The following is a 19,772-nucleotide window of genomic DNA, read 5'->3' as shown; positions in this document are numbered from 1 at the left end:
TTATTGCATTATAGGTTTAACAAGTGTTATGTACAATGTCGAAGAGCTGACAAACTATCATACAGCATCTCCATTTTTGGAGCATTGGCGATGAATTGGTTTTCAATTATCAGAGAAGCAAAACTTGAACTGTAGCTCATACACATGCCCTATTCTTATCAGCAAAATTCTGTTTATGACGGACAATCACATAATTGCTTTGTTGATGAATCCTATTAAAGTTTCCGCTTACCCCGTCATTTCGTTCATTGATTTATAATTTCTAATTCAATTGCCACCAAGCGGTCCCTAACATTGTCATCAACTTCACGTTTCAAACCAAACAAAAAGTGTAAAACAAGAGCATGCAAACTGCCATTTTCCAGTTGCTGAGAGAGTCCATTTCCAATGAAGGAGTGGATTGCACGGCCTACACGAACACAGAAGGTAAACACTGTCTTCTGCATCCAGTGTCTTAATTCTAGGTGCATCTGGAGTTCCATGAGTTTTGTGAGTCTGCCGCTCATTTTTCCCAGTTGATGAATCAACGATGGGTGGCCCGACTGACGAGCGCTTCCTTTACATTTGTCAAGCACGGATGTAAACGAAAATACCCCTGACACCAAAACGTACAAGACCCATATCATTACCCCAAAAGCGTGGAAGGCGCGGACCTAAAAGAAACATGAAACCCGTTTTTACCTACAATCACTAACTACAATCCAAATTACCAAGATACTATTTTTTGACAAGCTACTGAAACTAAGTGCTTATAGAAACACTTCTAACAAAGTCAAACAAACGAAATGCTTATAGACATTGTTCTATTTGTTAACTTACTAACATACTATTGGCAATGGAATTTGTATCTCTTTTCTAGATTATTGGGTAGCCCTGAAAAGTGCTGTTATTTTGTCGACAGGGAGTTATGGCAATCTTTTATCGCCTAAGATTGCGTCCCTGTCTGGCGGCAGGCTTTCCCACTGGATAGAGTCTGCTTCTTCGGATTGAGAAGGAGAAATATTTTGTGTCTACACGGCAGTCGACAAAATCTCTGTCTGGTTGCTGCTGTTGCTGCTGCTGCTCTCTCTGCTTTTGAAGTCTATACTTCTCCGTCCATTATTTTTTCTCCTTCTTGATTTCCTCTCTGAAGAGCTCTTCTATTAGGTCTTCGGTCACTTTCAACATAATGACATTCTCTATCTCTTCAGGTTTGGGTAGCAGGCTTTGCCTGATACGAAGTAAATTCACGTTAGCTTCGTTCAACTTCGCTTGTCTTGAACATATCTTTATAGGAGGAGTCAAAAATGAATGGTCAGACTGTCAGTCAGTCATTTTAATTAGCATCGTTTGCGCCCATAAGGGCATTTACGACTAGTTAGTGCCCCGTTTGGGGCTAGTTGATTTTTTCGAGGGTGAAAGAATAGTGCCACTTCCCCCAACGCATTAATGGTCTTAGGAAGTGCTATTTCATTAGTCCGATTTCAAGACATTGATGTCTCACGAGACTCATGGTGAGTGGGAATGGCCCACACGCACTCACTCATACGGTACATGTCTGGCAGTGGCAAAGGTATGTCGGACCGAGTGGGATCTTTTTTTTTTGTTCCCTGTTTCCGAATAGCAAATGTCGTCGTTTTGCCGTATTTGTAATTTGGAAAATCTTTTGTGCTGTTTGTAGAATAAGATAGAGATGACATGATGAATCTCCTAGTCTATTTAAGGGATAGTTATTTAATCGAATAACATTTGGGGTTTCTATTCTAATATTTAGTGTTTCCGCCTCGTACGGGAGGACTGATGACTGGGTTCTAGTCACCGTACAGTTTTATATTTTTAGGACATATTTCCTAACTATGCAAATTTGGTATCACATTGTGTAGCTAGTCCTGATGGCTTTGGGTTATTACCCACCTTATAGGTCTAATTTGGGTTCTTACTTTAATTTCTAACAGGTTTATAAATGAATTCGTTGCCGCATTGTGCAGCGGGCCCTGATGGCTGCGATTTAATCCACCTTATAATGTTTAGGTTTATTGGCCAGTTTTAATTCGTATATTTTAAGGCGATTCGTCATGCCTTAAGTTGTAGGACAAAGCAGATAGATGTTGTTAGTATGAGTATTGATGGTTAATTAATTACCGATCACCTATTGCATTGCTTAAATGGTTATACATTTGGACGACTCAGGGTGCTGAAGTGGGTGATAGGTGCAGGTGCAGCATCAGCCCGCATTTTGCGGAACACACCCCTACTTTGGCGGTAGACCGTATGCTACCCCCGCCCCTAATTTCCCACATAGTCACTCCAAGAAGGATATTTCCAGTGATGTAGTAATCAGATATTGTATAAATGGGTATTGGGCTATGTCCTACTTCTGAATCTGTTACTAAACTGCATTGCCTGTATAACCACCCAGAGTGCCGTAGTCGGTGATGGGTGCAGGTGCAGCATCAGCCCGCGTTTCGCGGTACACGCCCCTATTCGGGCGGTAAACCGCATACTACCTTCGCACCCACTTCCCTACCTGCTTCAATGCATGAAACTAGCGGATGGTTGGTTGTGTTGAGTAAGTGGCGAATTGTAATTATATGTAGGACTTATGATATGTCAAGCCGGTTTGTGTATAATAGGTTGGGTTATATCTTGTCAACTTTGTCAATCTCCTTGAGGAAGATCAACATGACATCATTTGTTTGATTGGGGTTGGGATTATTTTCATAAAGTAGTACGAGGTAGGTACATGGTGAGCCAATTTTCTTTAACATGGTGATTAATTTTTTCCTTTGTTCGTGATATCTCGGGCATATGTTGAAAACGTGTGGGATATCTTTATCATCAACACAGCTGGGGCATTTTGCTCCATTTCCACAATTAGCCAGGACATGTTTCCCCATACCACTCGCAAGTAGTGTCTTTCCTGTATTAATTCGGTTACTGATCCGTCGATGGGGTTTGATATTGATTTTTGGTGCATTGGTTTTGTGACTCACTGTTTTTTGTATCGAGTACAGCGTACGTCCTTTGGGGCAAGTATCCCATTGGGTTTGCCATTTAGATGCGATTTTATTTAGCTTTAAATTGTTCAAGCGCGGACGCGATAGAAAATATTCTTACAATGTTTAGAGTCGTAACGCTATAATAATTTGATTAGAAGGTGAGGGATAGAGAGAAGTCAGAGAGCATTATCATCATAAAAAATTGCAAAGAAACACAAACGACAGACCCATTTTTTCTAAACACAACATTTTTATTCAAATAATTAACAACCAACAAATAAAAATTAACAAACAAACAAACGAACATTTCCTTAAATAGCACACTATTTTTGTAAAGGTTGACAACGTTGTGAAGTGAAGCTAGACTTCCACTAATGGAAGTCATTGGGCCATTGATTTACATTACGTTTCCTAACTAAAGACAAAAGATAACCATAATGGACACAAAAGCATCGATCTACTTTGTCATCTAAGAGTGACGATCAAACTAAGTCACTAAATGTTCTAAAGATTATCTAAGACTGCGTTGATGAAGAAAATACATACAATATTGTCCACACACCATTGAATCTGAACCTTGTAATTTCACATTATTGAATCACGTCTGGGCGTTTCTTCTCATAATGTAGATGATATCGTCTTCCAACGGTGGCAATCAATACGAATTAAAATACTCCACACAACCTTCTTTAGGAAAGTAGACGGCTGCCTAGTGCATTCCTGGGAGACGACTGTCCGTGTTCATGACATAAGCTTGATGGTCTTGAGGTTAACGATGAGGCATTTCATGTTTACCACACACGACAGGGTTGCAAGAAGCAGTGTACGAACTGTGGTTCAAAAGGTATTAAAGTTCCCATGTATCCTTTTTTGTGTTGTTTTATTTTTCTTGGGTTTTTACTTCTTTGTTTTACAGATAATGCAAAGGTATCAATTCAGTCCTGACATATGCTTGAACATGTCTGACAAATAACCGTTTATTCGCTTCGTCTCCGCACTCTGAGCCAAGAGAGCTTCGATGTGATGGATCTCTATAGTCATCAATGGAGGAGAGGAATGATCATGCAAGTATACCACTGATGCAACACGGCTCCTTCCGAGATGAGACTCCAAGCTTCATCCAGATACTAGTTCAATTTTCTTCTTGACTCAGCATCAGACATTTATCGTGTTGTATTTGACTGGGAAGATCGTTTTGACATCCATAGCAATCTTTCTTGTTCAATTCTGTAATTTGTTCTGCCAGGTGTTTGTCAAAACAGGACACTAAATGATGTTCTTGTTCTCGCCATCTGGACTTCATCCCTATAACCTAGTCGTCCTTTTTGTGGTTCTGTTTCCACGGTATCCTTCTCTTTCCATTTCCATAGATTCTCTACTATTCAAAGAGGGATTACAGTCTTCCATAGTTTCTAATAGTCTAGAATGACTTCTCTCAAGCTGTTTATTTCTATGGTATTATCGAAATCGGCATACAAGATGACGTTCACTGTCTCCTTCAGCGGTACTTCAAACTGAAGTTCCACACGATTCTAGCCGGATTTTATAAGGTGGAAATGTCTTTCGTCGCTGCCTTGGTCTGGAGTGAAATCAAAAGCCCACAGAGCATAACCTCCTGCATAATCTTCGTATATGCTACCGTGGCTGGTGTGGGTCCCTAACTGTCAGGTGGCTTCGTACAGGGATAAGTACAATCTCAAGTAATTGGCCTTCTACTTTTCTCTTCTTCATCACTAACATTAAAGTCAGGTTAAAAGGGTCTGGTACACAAAGTCTTGCCATTGTGACTAACTTCGATTTTGGATACGCCAAAGTGTTGAAAGTGGAAAGGGATTTTTGCGGCTCCGTTGAAAGCTGAATTATAGACGATACCAAGGATTAAACGTGTGGGTAACTGTCTTTGGAACAGATGATCTTCGATCACGGATCTCTGACCCCTATGAATGATCGAAATTTTCACTTCCACGCGTCGTATCAGATACTTGGCGGTCGTTCTGCTCAAAGTGTGACTGATGTCGTTTCCCATTTTATGTAACACTTCCACGTCGTACGTAGAGTCGGGCTTCATCGGTGACAGTTTTGTATTCGGCAGCATCATCAGTTATCAAATAGAAAGCAGTACTGCTACGATTGAGTCTCAAGTGGACATCCACACCGTTCGGCAAATACTTCTCTTGCAACCACATGTCCAAATGCAAACGACCCATCAGTTCTCAGCTACCATCTTTAATCAGTTTCTTTCGACGGGCGGCAAATCCAATATTTAGACCATCTATATCGTTGAATTTTCCTGCTGCATCAAGTTTCCGTACCACACAGGCATCCACATAGGTGTTCTTGGCTTCTGTTCCGTACCTTAAGAGATTTTCTAGGTACGCTCGGTAAGGGTAAGTATCCATGCTGCTGTTGACCAGTTTGTTAGTCAAGTATCGACTTCGTTGAGCAAGGGATGCATGCAATTGTTGACGGGGGCTACCGCATCCTTTTCCTCTAGATTAGCATTGTCCGCCGCTTCTAACACGCTGATGTTCAGGTACAAGAAAATGCTATTCAGATCGATGTAATATTCGGACTGTCTTTTGATTTCAAACACGATAAGAGCTGAGGCCAACGAAGAGGTGATGGGATGAAATTCGACCTATTAGGATGCTTGCATCGTCATCATAGTGGATGGCATGGCAAACAGATCCAGTTCCGACTTGGAACATGGGTAAGACTCTCGGTGTATCATTTTTCTCTATGATTTTTAATAATCAAAAACGTCTAAGTCTCGGACGGTTCTTCTTTTCTTAGTCTTTTTAGCTTTTTGTGTATGAAGTCCTCTGAAGGGGTGTTTTCGTCTTCTCTTTCTGCCTTGTCCTTGCTGTGGTGTCAGAGAAGCAGGAATGCCTGACTCGGCAGCGTCCAGGGCATTTATAGGAGTTTCTCGTCGGCCCAAAATGTATATACCCGTTTTCAACAAGACATTTTTGCTTGCTCTCAAGAAAGCTTCTCTAGAGTTTTGTTTGTCGATGATGACATTTTGGAGAAATTCTTTGCCGTCCCTTAAAGCGGTATCTTTCACGGTGTGTAATCTTCGTGACACCATCGGTTTCAAAACTGGGGCCACCGAAGTAAAGGCCCAGACACGTCCAAAAAGAGAAAAAGTTATAAAAAGAAGACAAGAAGAACGTGAGGAAGAAGAGGAGGAAACACCTGTGAAAGTGAAGAAATTTTAAAAACAGAGAGTGAAAAAAGACACAGAAGAAGTCTATTAACTTTTTTAAGTGTTGTGTTGTGAATTGAATTGTAACATTTGTACCAGAATAGACCAGACAGAAAACGTATGTGACTCTTGGTTTTGAATTTTTAGAATATGGATCTACACTCACGCACTCACGTACATCATTGGTAAAAAAGTGATTTCGAGTTTTAATTCAGTTTGGCAAAATAAATGCTATCTCTTTTCGAGAGAGGTGAGTAGCCCTGAAAAGGACCGTTGAGTATTTGTTTTTTTTTTTATTTAAAAAAAAACTCAGGAACGGGACGTAATCCGCTTTAACTGCCTGAAGCCCTCGCCATGGCCAATACCTAATTCTGGACTGGCTCCTATCAATGATGATTTGGTAGAATTCACTAGGGATGGTATCGCAGGTGTAGTAACATGGCTGTATTGTTTGGCTCGGGAAGGTCTTTTTATCATGGGTCGTATTAAAGAAGTCTGATACCTTTGTTTCAGACTCCTTAACTCGGCCAAAATGTCTTAGAGTATCGTTACCGTTTGACTTTCACTGTCCTCCTTCTCTCTTAGACCTTGTTTCTTCTCTGCTCCTGTTTCTTCTTCCTGTCATTTCCTTCTTCTTATCTCTTCTTCTTACTGTTGCTGTTGAAGGTAAAAAGCTTGTTCTGCTTCTTTCTGCTGCTGTACAAATTTCTCCAATTCTTCTTTCTGTCTCTGTTTAAAATCGTCGACGTGTGGTAAAGAAGGAGAAGATAGCGAAGGTGCTGATACTGGAACAAATTCTTGCGAAGAAGAGAGAAAATCCACTAAATCCCAATTAAAATCGATCTCTTCTGGAAGTAAGACTGTGTTGACTTTGGTGGCCAATGCTATACCATCGCTTCCCGTCTCCACGGCCGGTGCACCCCAATTCATCGTCTTCTTAGTTTCCGTCATGTTTGAAAACCTTGTCGCATTGATTCATGGTGCACAGACGCTAGCGTACCTATATAGGAAATGTGACGTCACAGTCAGCTCTCTTCGGGTTGGTAAACAGACTCCATTTTGTAACTCGTGTTAGGATTGGTGAAAAAACTCAATCCGTTTCGATCCGCTCTTCCATTATAAATAACCGCAGTTCATTTCATTCCCTTCACCCATGTATGTGAAATCATCATGGACAATTATCAGGATCACGGATACGAGCGTTTGGAAAAAGAAGAATTTATGTGGAGAGACAATGCTGATTGAAGAGAGTCCTTATCTACAGACAAGAAGTCTGAAGAAGTTTGAGGAAGAGAAGAAGACCTATGTGATGCCCTCTATGTTAATGGAATGATGTTAAACCCAAAGGCCCTTTTCAGTGCCACTCATATGCCTCGAAAAGATATGCTTTTCTGCATAAACATTTTTTTAGTCGGTTGTATAGTTGTTTGTGTTTATATGTTGTATATTGTATGTGTTATATAGGTGTATGTCCCTCGAAACGTTCTAGGGTTTTCTCCTGCTCTTTGGTCACAATTGAGGTCACCCCAATTGCTAGATTGTTGCAACACTGTTACCAATCTTCAGTACCGTGACGTCACCTCACCTGTTCCTTCAATTGTTGAAACATTGTCACCTCACCTGTTCCATTCCTATTGTCCTTACACTATTACCACACTTTCCTTTGACACTATACAAGCCCAATATTCCCCATGTTCAAATTCCCTTGAGGCTACAGTGTCTCATGGTGTGCTAAAAACCTTGAGGCTATAGTGTCCCAAGGGGGTCTGTAATGTATTTTCCCATTTAGGTCATATTATTTGAGGCTATATGTTCCGACGAACTTTATGACTGGGATTTCCATTGAGGCTATAGTATCCCACTATACTACTAATATCATTATTAGAAATACATTCACTGTGAGTACAAATGACAATGTTTTCGAGTCCATTGGTTATAAAAAGTATTATTAAAGCGTGGAGATTTTTTAATTATACATGTGCATACAAAGTCGGCCGACATGGGGAAGCCAACTTTCATTTCTTTCTACCGGTTTTCACTGGGATTTTGATAATAAATAGAAACAATGGAACACTTTGAAACGATAACTTCTCACACATTTACACAAAAAGTGATTCCTTACAGTCATTGTTATCACGTACATAGCACATATAAAGGGAATAAAAATAAAACAAAATAAACCACATTATATATCTCCACTATTAAGGATAAGTTTGTAGTGCGATACTCAAGTAGTGATGAGGCCTTGTCTCGTGCGTGGAAAGAAAATGCGTTGCCTAAAGCTTCACCTAAGAGGCTCGTAGGTCGGCCAAGAAAGTGTGCTAGAGAGCATGAGTGTGATGTAAAAGAGAATGAACCAGCTGCAAAAAGACACGAAATTGGAGACCTCAGTCAGGAGCGAGATGATGCCTTCGAAAATGATGATGTCAGGCGAGGGCATTACAAGCGTTTTACATTAAAGTAAAATGAGGAAGTTGTAAATTTCTCAAAATTGCATGGAATTCGAGTAACAGCAAGACATTTCAAAATCCCCAAATCTAACCATTGCAAATTAGTCAAAAAATAGATTTTTCTCAGCAGCTGAATGAATGGGAGTGGAAGACCAGTAGCAAGGAGTGGGAGACCAGTATCATATGGCAATGAGTTAGATGGAAAAATTGCAAAGTGGGTTCTCGTCCAACGCGATCTGCAGGTCCCTGTTAGTGATGACACTTCATGCGCTTATGCCAAGGAATTTGTGTCAAGTCCAGAAATTGAGTTTCAAGCCAGTAGGAACTGGGCAACAGGTTTTTTAAAGCGACACAACCTCGTGCTTCGTTCACGGATAGCGATGTCCCAGCGTCTCCGAGAAGAGTTGGAGGACATAAACAAATTATTATACGAATCCTAAAGGCAAGAAAAGAATACGATTTAGAAGACAAGATGATAATTAACATGGAAGAAACTCCTATGTACTTTGATCTTATTCTCGGACGAACTGTCGAAAGAAAGGTGTTAAAAGTGTGAGAATTCGCACGACTAGTGCGGATAAAAACTATCTAACCTTAGTACTTGCAGTTTCCGCAGCAGGAGATGTGTTGCCGCCAACGCAAACATTAAATATAAAAATACCTGCACAAAGTATGTGTCCTTAAAATACTGAATGTGATGGCAGTGACAGTGAAGAGGACGAATTTGATGGATTTGAGCCTGATGAAGTTGAGTGGGCAATTAAGAATGTGGACAGATTGAAGGATTGAAATTAAATATATTAGCGACATTCAAGTATGTTCAGCAGTACTTGGATTATGTCAGATATCACTGCTGTGTAAATAAAAGATGTTCGGTTTTCGGAATTAGTAAGTTTATCAATCACTCTGTACCGTCACTATCTCTCTCTCTCTCTCTCTCTCTCTCTCTCTCTCTCTCTCTCTCCGAATATAGTTTTACGTAATTACAGTGAATAGTTTATACTGTGCTCATCAATAGTTATTTTGCCAAATTAAGTCGTGTAACGAGCACGAACGGACCTTGACATTTAATTAAAAAAGCTTTGTTGAAGCATAAATTAGAACAGAAAAAGTTGAACTCGTTCTCATATACACAAACGATTCATTCTTACCTGAGCTCTTGTTCTTAGCAAACTTGCATCTAGGAAGAAAAGTGTAAACAAACAACACTCACAGCGTTTTCTTTTTTAAATTTTTTTTTAAAAACTTATGTTTGAGTGCATTTTCCGACATGTAATTTTCGAGTGATTTAAAAGGTGTCCCACAACTTACGACTCGAAAAAAACATACAGTGCACAAAAAAATTACTTTTAAAATAAATTTATGGTATCCCAACAAATACTGTGTCCCAACATATACGGTAAATACCGTAGATAGGGTTGTTCTAAAAAGGAATAAACACGACAACAACTAGTACCACTTGTACTACAACAAAAAGGCAACTTCTATATGAAACAAAAAAAGTTATATAGCAGAGTTAGGTTTATACTATGCATAAACCCTTGTGATATTTTTTTAATCTGCTATAAAGGGACAAAATATAAAAACTTCAACAACAAAGTAAAGATAATATTATGTACAACGATGATGATGGATAGGAGGGTAGAAACACCAAAAGTCAATCCGTTTAAAATCCTCAAATAATTTATTTCATTTAAAAAGTCGATCTCTACAAAAAAGGCTGTCATTATCCGTTGTGTAGATGACAAGTCAAGACAAAAAATATAACATTATGCAAGACCACATTCAAGACAAAAACCTCATTTTGTGGCTAAAATACATGGCAACTGACATTGACAAATAAAATACACAGTAACTAACACTGACAAAAAATACACAGTAACTGACATTGACAAATAAAATACACAGTAACTGACATTTACAAATAAATACTCAGTAACTGACATTGACAAATAAAATACACAGTAACTGACATTGCCAAATAAATACACAGTAACTGACATTGACAAATAAAATACACAGTAACTGACATTGACAAATAAATACACAGTAACTGACATTGACAAATAAAATACACAGTAACTGACATTGCCAAATAAATACACAGTAACTGACACTGGCAAATAAAATACACAGTAAGTGACATTGGCAAATAAATACACAGTAACTGATATTGCCAAATAAATACACAAAAACTGACATTGACAAATAAAATTACATAGTAACTGAAATTGACAAATAAAATACACAGTAACTGACATTGACAAATAAAATACACAGTAACTGACATTGACAATTGACAAATAAAATACATAGTAACTGAAATTGACAAATAAAATACACAGTAACTGACATTGACAAATAAAATACACAATAACTAATATTGACAAATAAAATACACAGTACATTGTAATTGACATTGGCAATAAAATACATAGTAGATTGTAATTGACATTGGCAATAAAATACACAGTACATTGTAATTGACATTGGCAATAAAATACAAAGTACATTGTAATTGACATTGGCAATAAAATATATAGTACATTGTAACTGACATTGGCAATAAAATACATAGTACATAGTAATTGACACTGGCAATAAAATACATAGTACATTATAATTGACATTGGCAATAAAATACATAGTACATTGTAATTGACATTGGCAATAAAATACATAGTACATTGTAATTGACTTTGGCAATAAAATACATAGTATATTGTAATTGACAAATAAAATACATAGTACATTGTAATTGACAAATAAAATACATAGTACATTGTAGTTGACATTGGCAATAAATTACATAGTACATTGTAATTGACACTGGCAATAAAATACGTAGTACATTGTAATTGACAAATAAAATACATAGTACATTGTAATTGACATTGGCAATAAATTACATAGTACATTGTAATTGACAAATAAAATACATAGTACATTGTAACTGACAAATAAAATACATAGTACATTGTAATTGACATTGGCAATAAAATCACACAATAAATGTCAATCTAAACCTGAATCACACAATCTCAAAGAGCTGCAACAAAGGATAAAATTTTCAACATCAAAATTTGCATCAACAGAAATAAACGTAAGGAATGTGTGGAGGTATACCTGCGAACTAACACCACCCCAGGGTTCCCACGCTACCGGGAAATAGGGAAAAAGTTGGGAGAAATGATAAATTTTTTCTTGACCGTGAATAGTCCTTGAATTTCGCAAATATTGATGAAAGTCATGAAAAACCCAGGAATTTTCCTCCACAACTTGACGCCCGAAACAATTACATAACTGAGTCGTAATTAAACTGATCATGAGTTAAATTTATCAAGCTCTAACCAGAATATTTGTAGAGTGCAGTATGGATCATTTGGGTGCTTGCAATAAACATATATGCTGAGTGAATCCAAATATCTTTCATTACATAGAAGGTATGAAAACCAGTCTAGCTTCTTATACAAAGTAAACATTTCCTATAACAGTATATACAAAACAATAAACGCAAATAACTAAAATCTTGTCTTGTAATGAAAAGAGTTTAACCTTAAAATAGCAAATTTGTCTGTGCCAGTAAAATCCCAGTCAGTAATGGTCATATGTGAACCTTGACAAAATTAATTTCATCCTGGAAAAAACCCTGGAAATGACCTGGAAATTTATCTTTAGAAAAGCATGGGAACCATGCCACCCGCATTAGAGACACATTCTTTTAGACAGAAGTAATAAATATAAATACCCAATTACCTGAAGCTTTATTAAACACTCCTCTGAACAAGCACATACATGTACTTTGAAAAACATTAATATTCACAAGGATGACCGATGAAAGTCTCATGTACTGGAAAGCTTCAGAACCAAAGACAACATCAGCCATCACATCATGCCTATAATGTTCAATTCATAAAAAAGAAAATTAATTTTCTTGTATAAAACCAAGTCTTTTCACATCTAAAGCCATCTCAGTGTAAACATCATCATGAGACACATCTCAAGTGAGAAATATTGCATCTATGACTGGTCTCTCACAGCATGCTACTTGCAGGAGAGCACACAGGTTTTTTCTACATTCTGTTAACAAAACAGATTTCAAGGCTGCGAACACTATCCTGTCCAATTTTAGGACTAATCACTAGTGCAGTAATAATTTATTTTAAAACACTTTCCCCATGTACTAATTGAACCAGAGGTTCGAAAAACTGACCAAATCAAGGTGTTACATCTGCAAAGATTATGTATGACATTTAAAAATCACTCTTATTTTTATGACTTTTACAATCCCAGACTAGCATAACCTTTTGTCCAGATTATCCAGCGACTGCAAGGCCACAGTTCCCTAATCTAACCATGAAATGTCATGATACAATTTGTACTTGAGCTGATTGTCACAGAACATGACAGCCCAAGAAAAATGAGCATGCAAGCATACACATTCTTCTTCTCATTCATCTGGAACACTTGTAGCCTAAAACGAAGCTTGAAGTACTGGCATACATTGTATTAGTCTTAAACTAAAAAAATATTAACATTATTATTAAAAAATTTGATTGTTATAGCAACCATCCATAGTTTTTGTTTTACATGATACATGTCAATTTCAAACTGTCAAGGAACGCAAGCAGTTTGCTCCAAACAATGGTTGGAATGATCACAGAAATTTCCATAAAATATCAGCACATGGCTTGTGAATAATTATATTATCTGTGTGCAGAAGAATTGTCATAATGTCCATATTTACTGCTGCCTAATACTTCCCTTATTTCCTGTGCAGCATCCAGTCTACCAATTTCTTCCATAACTGTCTGCAATTCATGAAAGGATTTACTTTTTTCTATCCATTTTTCTATTAGGATTCCTGTGGGACTGCCCTGTGTGTTTAACCAATTAATTTCTGCCTGGTCATATCCCATTTTCTCGGCCAAACCTCGCCAGTCGGAACATATCCCAGTGTCACTCTTTGGATCAAGTAATAGGACTAGTCTCCTTGTAATCTCTGACTCTGTATTGCCATCAACCACAGAAAGTGGTGTATTTGTCTGAAATTGTTCACAGCAACATAATTCAAAGGGACAATATTTGGACCATAGAATCTGGTATGAAAGACTAAAATTTAAATAGTACACATGCGTAACATCATAATATCATGATGCATGAAGTGAGAGATCATATGAATGAAAATTCCTGGATCTGAAGTCCTAACAAGCGTTAACATTTCAAAAAGCACTTCTGTCATATTTAAGAGAGAAGTAGAGGGAAGGAGATCATGGGTGCCCACATATAGGGCAAGGGTGGGGGCTGATCACTACATGTTTGCCATGCCCCCCCTCCCCAAAAAAAACAAAAAAAATAATTCTGTACATCCCTGCAGGAGATGTATGTAATGTAATCTATCTAGGACATGAATATTCTGGCCACTGTAGAGCATGTGTGGCATTCTGCTTCAGTTAGATTACTTATTTCTAATGAGAAGAAACAAAGACCTCTTTTTATGATCTAATGAAAAAAAAACAGTTGCATGTCTAGCTTAAAAAAGTTCATACTATTGCGAGTTTCAGCCCATGCAAAATTGTTGTAAATACTAAAACTCCGATTGAAAAAATCCAATGTCTCATGATTAAAAGCATTGCTGCAATTCTTTCAGTGCAGATCCTATTAACTTAATTCCAATGAGAATGTTGTTGTTGTTGTAGGTTTTAACGCCATTTTTCAGCACACGATAGGCTATACACGGTGGCCAGTATCAATGGTGGAAGAAGAACCCAGGAAAACTCTGAAAATAACCACCGACCCACAAGAAACTACTGGCAAGCTTTCTCACACACACTCGAACCCACACAGACAGACCAATGAGAATGAAGCTAGAATAATTTTCAAATGCAACTGTTACCACATGCATTCATAAATAGGCATGCCAGCATAAAAACTGGTATCTGTACAACTATGCATGCCCCACACATGCCAAAATACAAGAGCAATATAACATTGCACTGATGCATCAGTTTGCCCTTTCTGCCAATCAGGTAAGGTTAATGTGGTCATCGGTAAATTTACAACCAAAATATAACTGACGCTAATATATTTTGAACCTTTACATGTAACAATTATGAACTATGTAACAATTAGACACTGAGCACCTAAAAAGACAACCAAAAACCAAGTTAAGGTGAGAGAAAATGAAAAACTCCTGCCCTGTGTTGTCCTCATTCTGTGTACATCCTCAGTTCAATTTTCTCTACTTATAACTTGAAAAGAATAATATGAACATTGACTTAAATCTGTGTTAATATCAGGCCTTGGTTTTTTGGGGCAACTTCAGATCTCACTTGGATGACTCAAATTTGCAACTCCACAGGAAGATACTTGACTAGATGGTTGCTTCTCTGCAAGCAATTGGTGAGAAAAGAGAGCAATTGGGGCAACTAAATGTCCTGAATTGAACCTGGTTACTGACAGCATGACCCCTTATTTTTCTTGACTGGAAAAAGGATAACAGAAAGGAATAGTAAACAAACAACAATTCTACAGACAAATTCCATGACTGTACACACAATATGGTCAAAGGAACTGTGCGAATCGTATTATCTTGACTTAACTACTGACATATTAAATTAGATTCCTGTAACTTACTTTTGTGAACTGCTCCAGTGGCTTAGTGGTTAGAGAGTCCGCCTTGGATGCAGGAGGTCATGGGTTCAATCCCCAGCTGAGTCATACCAAAGACTTACAGAAATGGTACTAACAGCTGCCTTGCTTGGTGCTCAGCATTAAGAGGTTAGTGTTAGGACTGGCCGGCATGGTGACGGATAATGTGACTGTGTAGGACATCATACTACATGTGTGCGGCATGATGCCGCAATGCTAGACATCACTATAAACTGTTACATTGCAGACATCGTAGCGATATGACTGAAACACTGTTAAAGCTACGTTAAAAATCCTAATCACACACTTACTTTTGTCCATACTGAGTAGTGTTTTTCAAAGGGAAACTCTACAATAAAACCCATCTTCTTTAAGGAGGGGCAGGGGAGGAGAAGAGTCTATAGCCATTCTACTCTTATATTTACTACAGAATGATGTGTCTTGCCTACTCCACCATTACATTTTTTAAAACTCTTGCATTATCTTTAAAACAAGAAAAATAGATCACCATGACCTTGAGATAAATGAAGTTATTTATATTCCTAAGATAAATATGCCCCTAAAATTGCATACCTGTACACACAATAGGGTCTCAGGAACTTACTTTTGTCCATAGTGAGTAGTGTTTTTCAGAGGGAAAATCTAGATCTAAAACCATTCTTCTTTAAGGAGGGGCAGGGGAGAAGAGTCTATAGCCATTCTACTCCTATATTTTCTGCTAAATGTCAAATACATACCAATTTTACCCTCAAAAAATGACCCACCAGTAGTTTCACACTCCATGGAAATTTTAATCTAGAGTCTATTTTCCCCAGGGGAAACAACTACTCAGAGTTTCCACTGAGCAAAGTCGCTGACTGTATCGATTGCTTGATTTGCCACAATTAACACTCTTCTGAGATATAATTCAGTAAACATTGTGTGCTTTGTAAGTGATTTGGCTCAACACTATTATGTCATTGTGGTCAGGAATGTGTATCTATTCAAATTATGTTAAATATTAATTATTAATTAAAACCTTAAGACTAAACTAGTATATTCAATGCTTATTGTTGAATGTTATGCACCTAAAATGTCATCAAAAAACTTCTAAATGAAAACATTGGTATGTCTTTGACATATACACAAAAAACGTCTAGATGAAAACATTGGAATGTATTTGACATATACACAAATAGTGATGCCCCAGTGCTAGGCATCACAAATTATTGATCACTATCAACATTTACAATGGTAGCCATGTACTAAACTGCACAAAGAAAAATGACCTTGGGGCCTGAACAAATTCGTTTTCAACACCCCAAGATTTCATTGTTCTCTGGTTTGTACTGGATAACACTTTTAGGCTGATCTCATCCAAAAATAACCACATAATTTAACATTAATTAACATAATTTAACATTTAATTAACATAATTTAACATTAATTGTGCTGAATGTACTTCTCAGGGCATATAAATAATGACCTGCCAAAAGATTATGGAATGTATCAGAATCCAATTAAAATGAATAATTGACATTTAAAGGTACGAGTAATCAAACTAAAAAAATGCACTCATTATTGAAATAGTTCTGAACACCTGGATGACCTATTATTAAAGTGGCCTTTTTAGCTGTAAATGTGAAGTACTAATGCATCCAATCGTCAAGATTAATTATTTGAACATAAACAGCACTCAAATAAACAAACTTTAATAAAATCAATAATTTTTCAATGAAGGTGTGGCACTCATCAAGTTACATCACCTCACAAAGTTTCATGATTTTAGGTATAATAGCATTCATACAATGTACCCAAATCCTATTTGGTCATGAGCTAAACACAGTTGTTTTACCTAAGCCAGTAAATTGTGAAATGTAGGTCACAGTGACCTTCCTACTAACAACAGTGCAAACAATCATCTATTTTAATGACTAGCATTAACAGAGCTTTATACATAAACTTAATGTACAAAACGGAACCCAAGTTAGTGAAGCATTAAGTATGGGTGACAGTTATCTACTTTTGTGATGAGGGTGTTAATGCTCATCAGAATGCATCCCATCATGCTTCATGATTCCATGCATTAAAGTAATACAGAAGGTTCAAATCCTTTAAGTGGCCAAATGGCAAAATTGAAAACTAATGTAAGCCAGGAAAATGTGAAATATAGGTAACTTTGACCTTCTTTTATTTCAGAGGTGTGCTACCAAAAATGCACATGCATACAATCATATTATATGACGATTCTAACATGATCAGAGCTTGAGAAATAAACTTAAAATGCCAAATTGAAATAATGTAAGTTAAAAGTAAAATATGGATGATACTGACCTACTCTGTGATAGGGGTCTACTACTTGTCCATATGCATCCCCTCAGTAAGTTTCGTGATTCCAGGAATAACATTGTTTATACAATGTGCAAAAAAATCAGAGTTAAACGCTAAACTTTAGCTAAGACTGTACAAAATAAAGTACATGTACAAAATCTGCACCTTTAGCCTCCTCTACATTGGGTAGGCACTATGAAAATGACTCCAAACTGTTGACTTGGACCTAGAAAGAAAAATGGTTGATATGCAGTGATGCTTTTATATCCAAGGATTCAGATGCCAATGCCAACTAAATTCTTAGAGACAAGATTAGAATTTTCAGCGAGAAAGTAATCTTTATGGCCATATTTCCAGAGACAGCTGATGTCATACTGAATCAGTCTATGGAAAAAGCGAGTCTGTGAGTTTTTTGTAGTATAGTTTGCATGTTGTACCAGCATAATAAAATGTAATCTTGCCTTGTTTTTCACTGATGCATCTCCTCACATATTAAACCTACATATACAGTGTGCGTGATATGGGTCTCCTGGTTTTCCACTTAACCCTTTAAGCCCCGATCCCGTCTGTAGGCGTGATCTGGTTTCTGCATTCAATGGCCGATCCCGTCTCCAAGCGTGATGAATGTGTGTTAGATTCAACGTCTCTGATTGGTTAGAAATGGGTTTATTCCAAGAACTAACAACTATTAAACCAATCAGAAATGATTTTACTTTCATTTGTGGAAATTTGAATTGTTCAGAAGATAAGGGCTCCTGTTTTGAAAGCGGTTTAACTACACGTGTTCTGGTCATGAAAAATCGTAAATGATGGCAGACGTAAGAGTGATTTTTGATGAGAGCAAAAACGAGGAGTTTCTCGGGTTTGATCTTGAAAATACTGAGCAAGCTGAGGAAAGATATGTTCGGCAGTTGGATATTTTGTGAGATTTCGATTCGGACATAGAAGTTTCTGAGACTGAATCATCCGAAGATGAGGATGCTGACAGCAATGATGATCGAGTTCTTGCAGATAAACGTTGCACATAATTTTGTAAATTCTGTATAAATAAGTCGTGAAAGACTTGGACAAATAGGAAAAAAAATACATCACTGTGTAGACAAATTCATTTGCAATAAATGGTGAAACTTTCTTGGATTTTAATTGGATATAAGCAGAGAAATTAAGGTAAGAGTGAATGCATGTGCACGATGTTTACAAAATTTTTCAAACAGGTAAAAACTCTGGGGCACATGCAGCTAGACACAGCTTAGCGCTGCTGGGGCATAGCAGCAGTGATACTGATAACGGGTCTGGGGCTGAATGAGTTAAGACAGTTTGCTCCATCTAAAACATAACTGGTCTATAAATCACAGTGTATGCTTCCACCATCCAGCAACAGACAAGAGTGACTGGTGAACTCCAGTTTAATGGTATTGGTCACTGACATTATTGTGCAAGATATGAATCAACCTACCAGTGACTGCATTTCCGCTATCTTTAGCTTGGCTCTTCTATCACTTCTTCCCTTCTGAAAGGACTGAAACTCACATATGATTTCTTTTGGTGGAGTACCATTTTCATGCTTGAACACAAAACTGCAGTGAGGAGTCAAACCATGCCAAACTGCATCCAGCTGAAGTTCCTGGAGAGAAAATAAACAGCAATGTCAAGCGATTTGCAATCACAAAGTCTCCAAAGAATCAGAGAGTGTAAATCTGCATAACAAGAATTTAGCTCCCAACCATTATGTACCCAAATCATCTCCTGAAAAAGATTAATACTTCAAATGGAACTTGGACTCAAAAAGGTGAATATCAATTGATTCTGGAGTTTAAGATACATAACTAGGCACCTATTTTCAGATAGTTAAAATACAACATGTACTTGGCAAATACATGAGTGGTTGAGAGAATTATCAATGCTCGATTTGCATGAATCATGCTGATTGTAACTATTGGCGCTAATCAGATTATCACTCAGTCATTACGTTTGTCGGTATTTTATGCACCACATCACAGTTTGAAAAGTCAATGCCTGAGATCTTGGTTGTTACTTTACTCCTATTTTGCCAGTTATCCATTTTGAATCTTTGATATGGCTCTACTTTTCTGGACTTTCTATATTATGAGTTGTGATTATCAATGAATATCTGAACTTTTAGCGGGGAATTTTTTAATTTCACTTTCTATATTATTT

The 19,772-nt window shown here is 37.4% G+C and overlaps 1 protein-coding gene across 7 annotated transcripts in view; it reads right to left on the bottom strand.

Annotated features, from left to right (window-relative positions):
• Positions 1-10,298: 10,298 nt before the first annotated feature.
• LOC149774976 (UNC5C-like protein) overlaps positions 10,299-19,772 on the bottom strand; it is a 40,099-nt gene continuing 30,625 nt past the window's right edge. For 6 of the 7 annotated variants that reach the window (XM_089944586.1, XM_089944588.1, XM_089944584.1 and 3 more), the window contains 2 exons: positions 19,051-19,218; positions 10,299-13,678 (listed from right to left, as the gene is read on the bottom strand). In XM_089944586.1, the coding sequence (XP_089800712.1) occupies positions 13,340-13,678; positions 19,051-19,218 (507 nt within the window). In that variant the 3' untranslated portion in view covers positions 10,299-13,339. Of the gene's footprint in view, positions 13,679-17,759; positions 17,821-19,050; positions 19,219-19,772 lie in introns of all 7 variants that reach the window. The other variant, XM_089944589.1, reaches the window with a different exon arrangement.

This window comes from Sinohyriopsis cumingii, unplaced genomic scaffold (assembly GCF_028554795.1).
Source record: "Sinohyriopsis cumingii isolate HCF-2022 unplaced genomic scaffold, ASM2855479v2 utg000059l, whole genome shotgun sequence".
In the NCBI taxonomy this organism is placed as follows: Eukaryota; Metazoa; Mollusca; class Bivalvia; order Unionida; family Unionidae; genus Sinohyriopsis; species Sinohyriopsis cumingii.
Note: the sequence above shows the minus strand (reverse complement) of the source record. Positions and strands in the feature narration are given on the sequence as shown.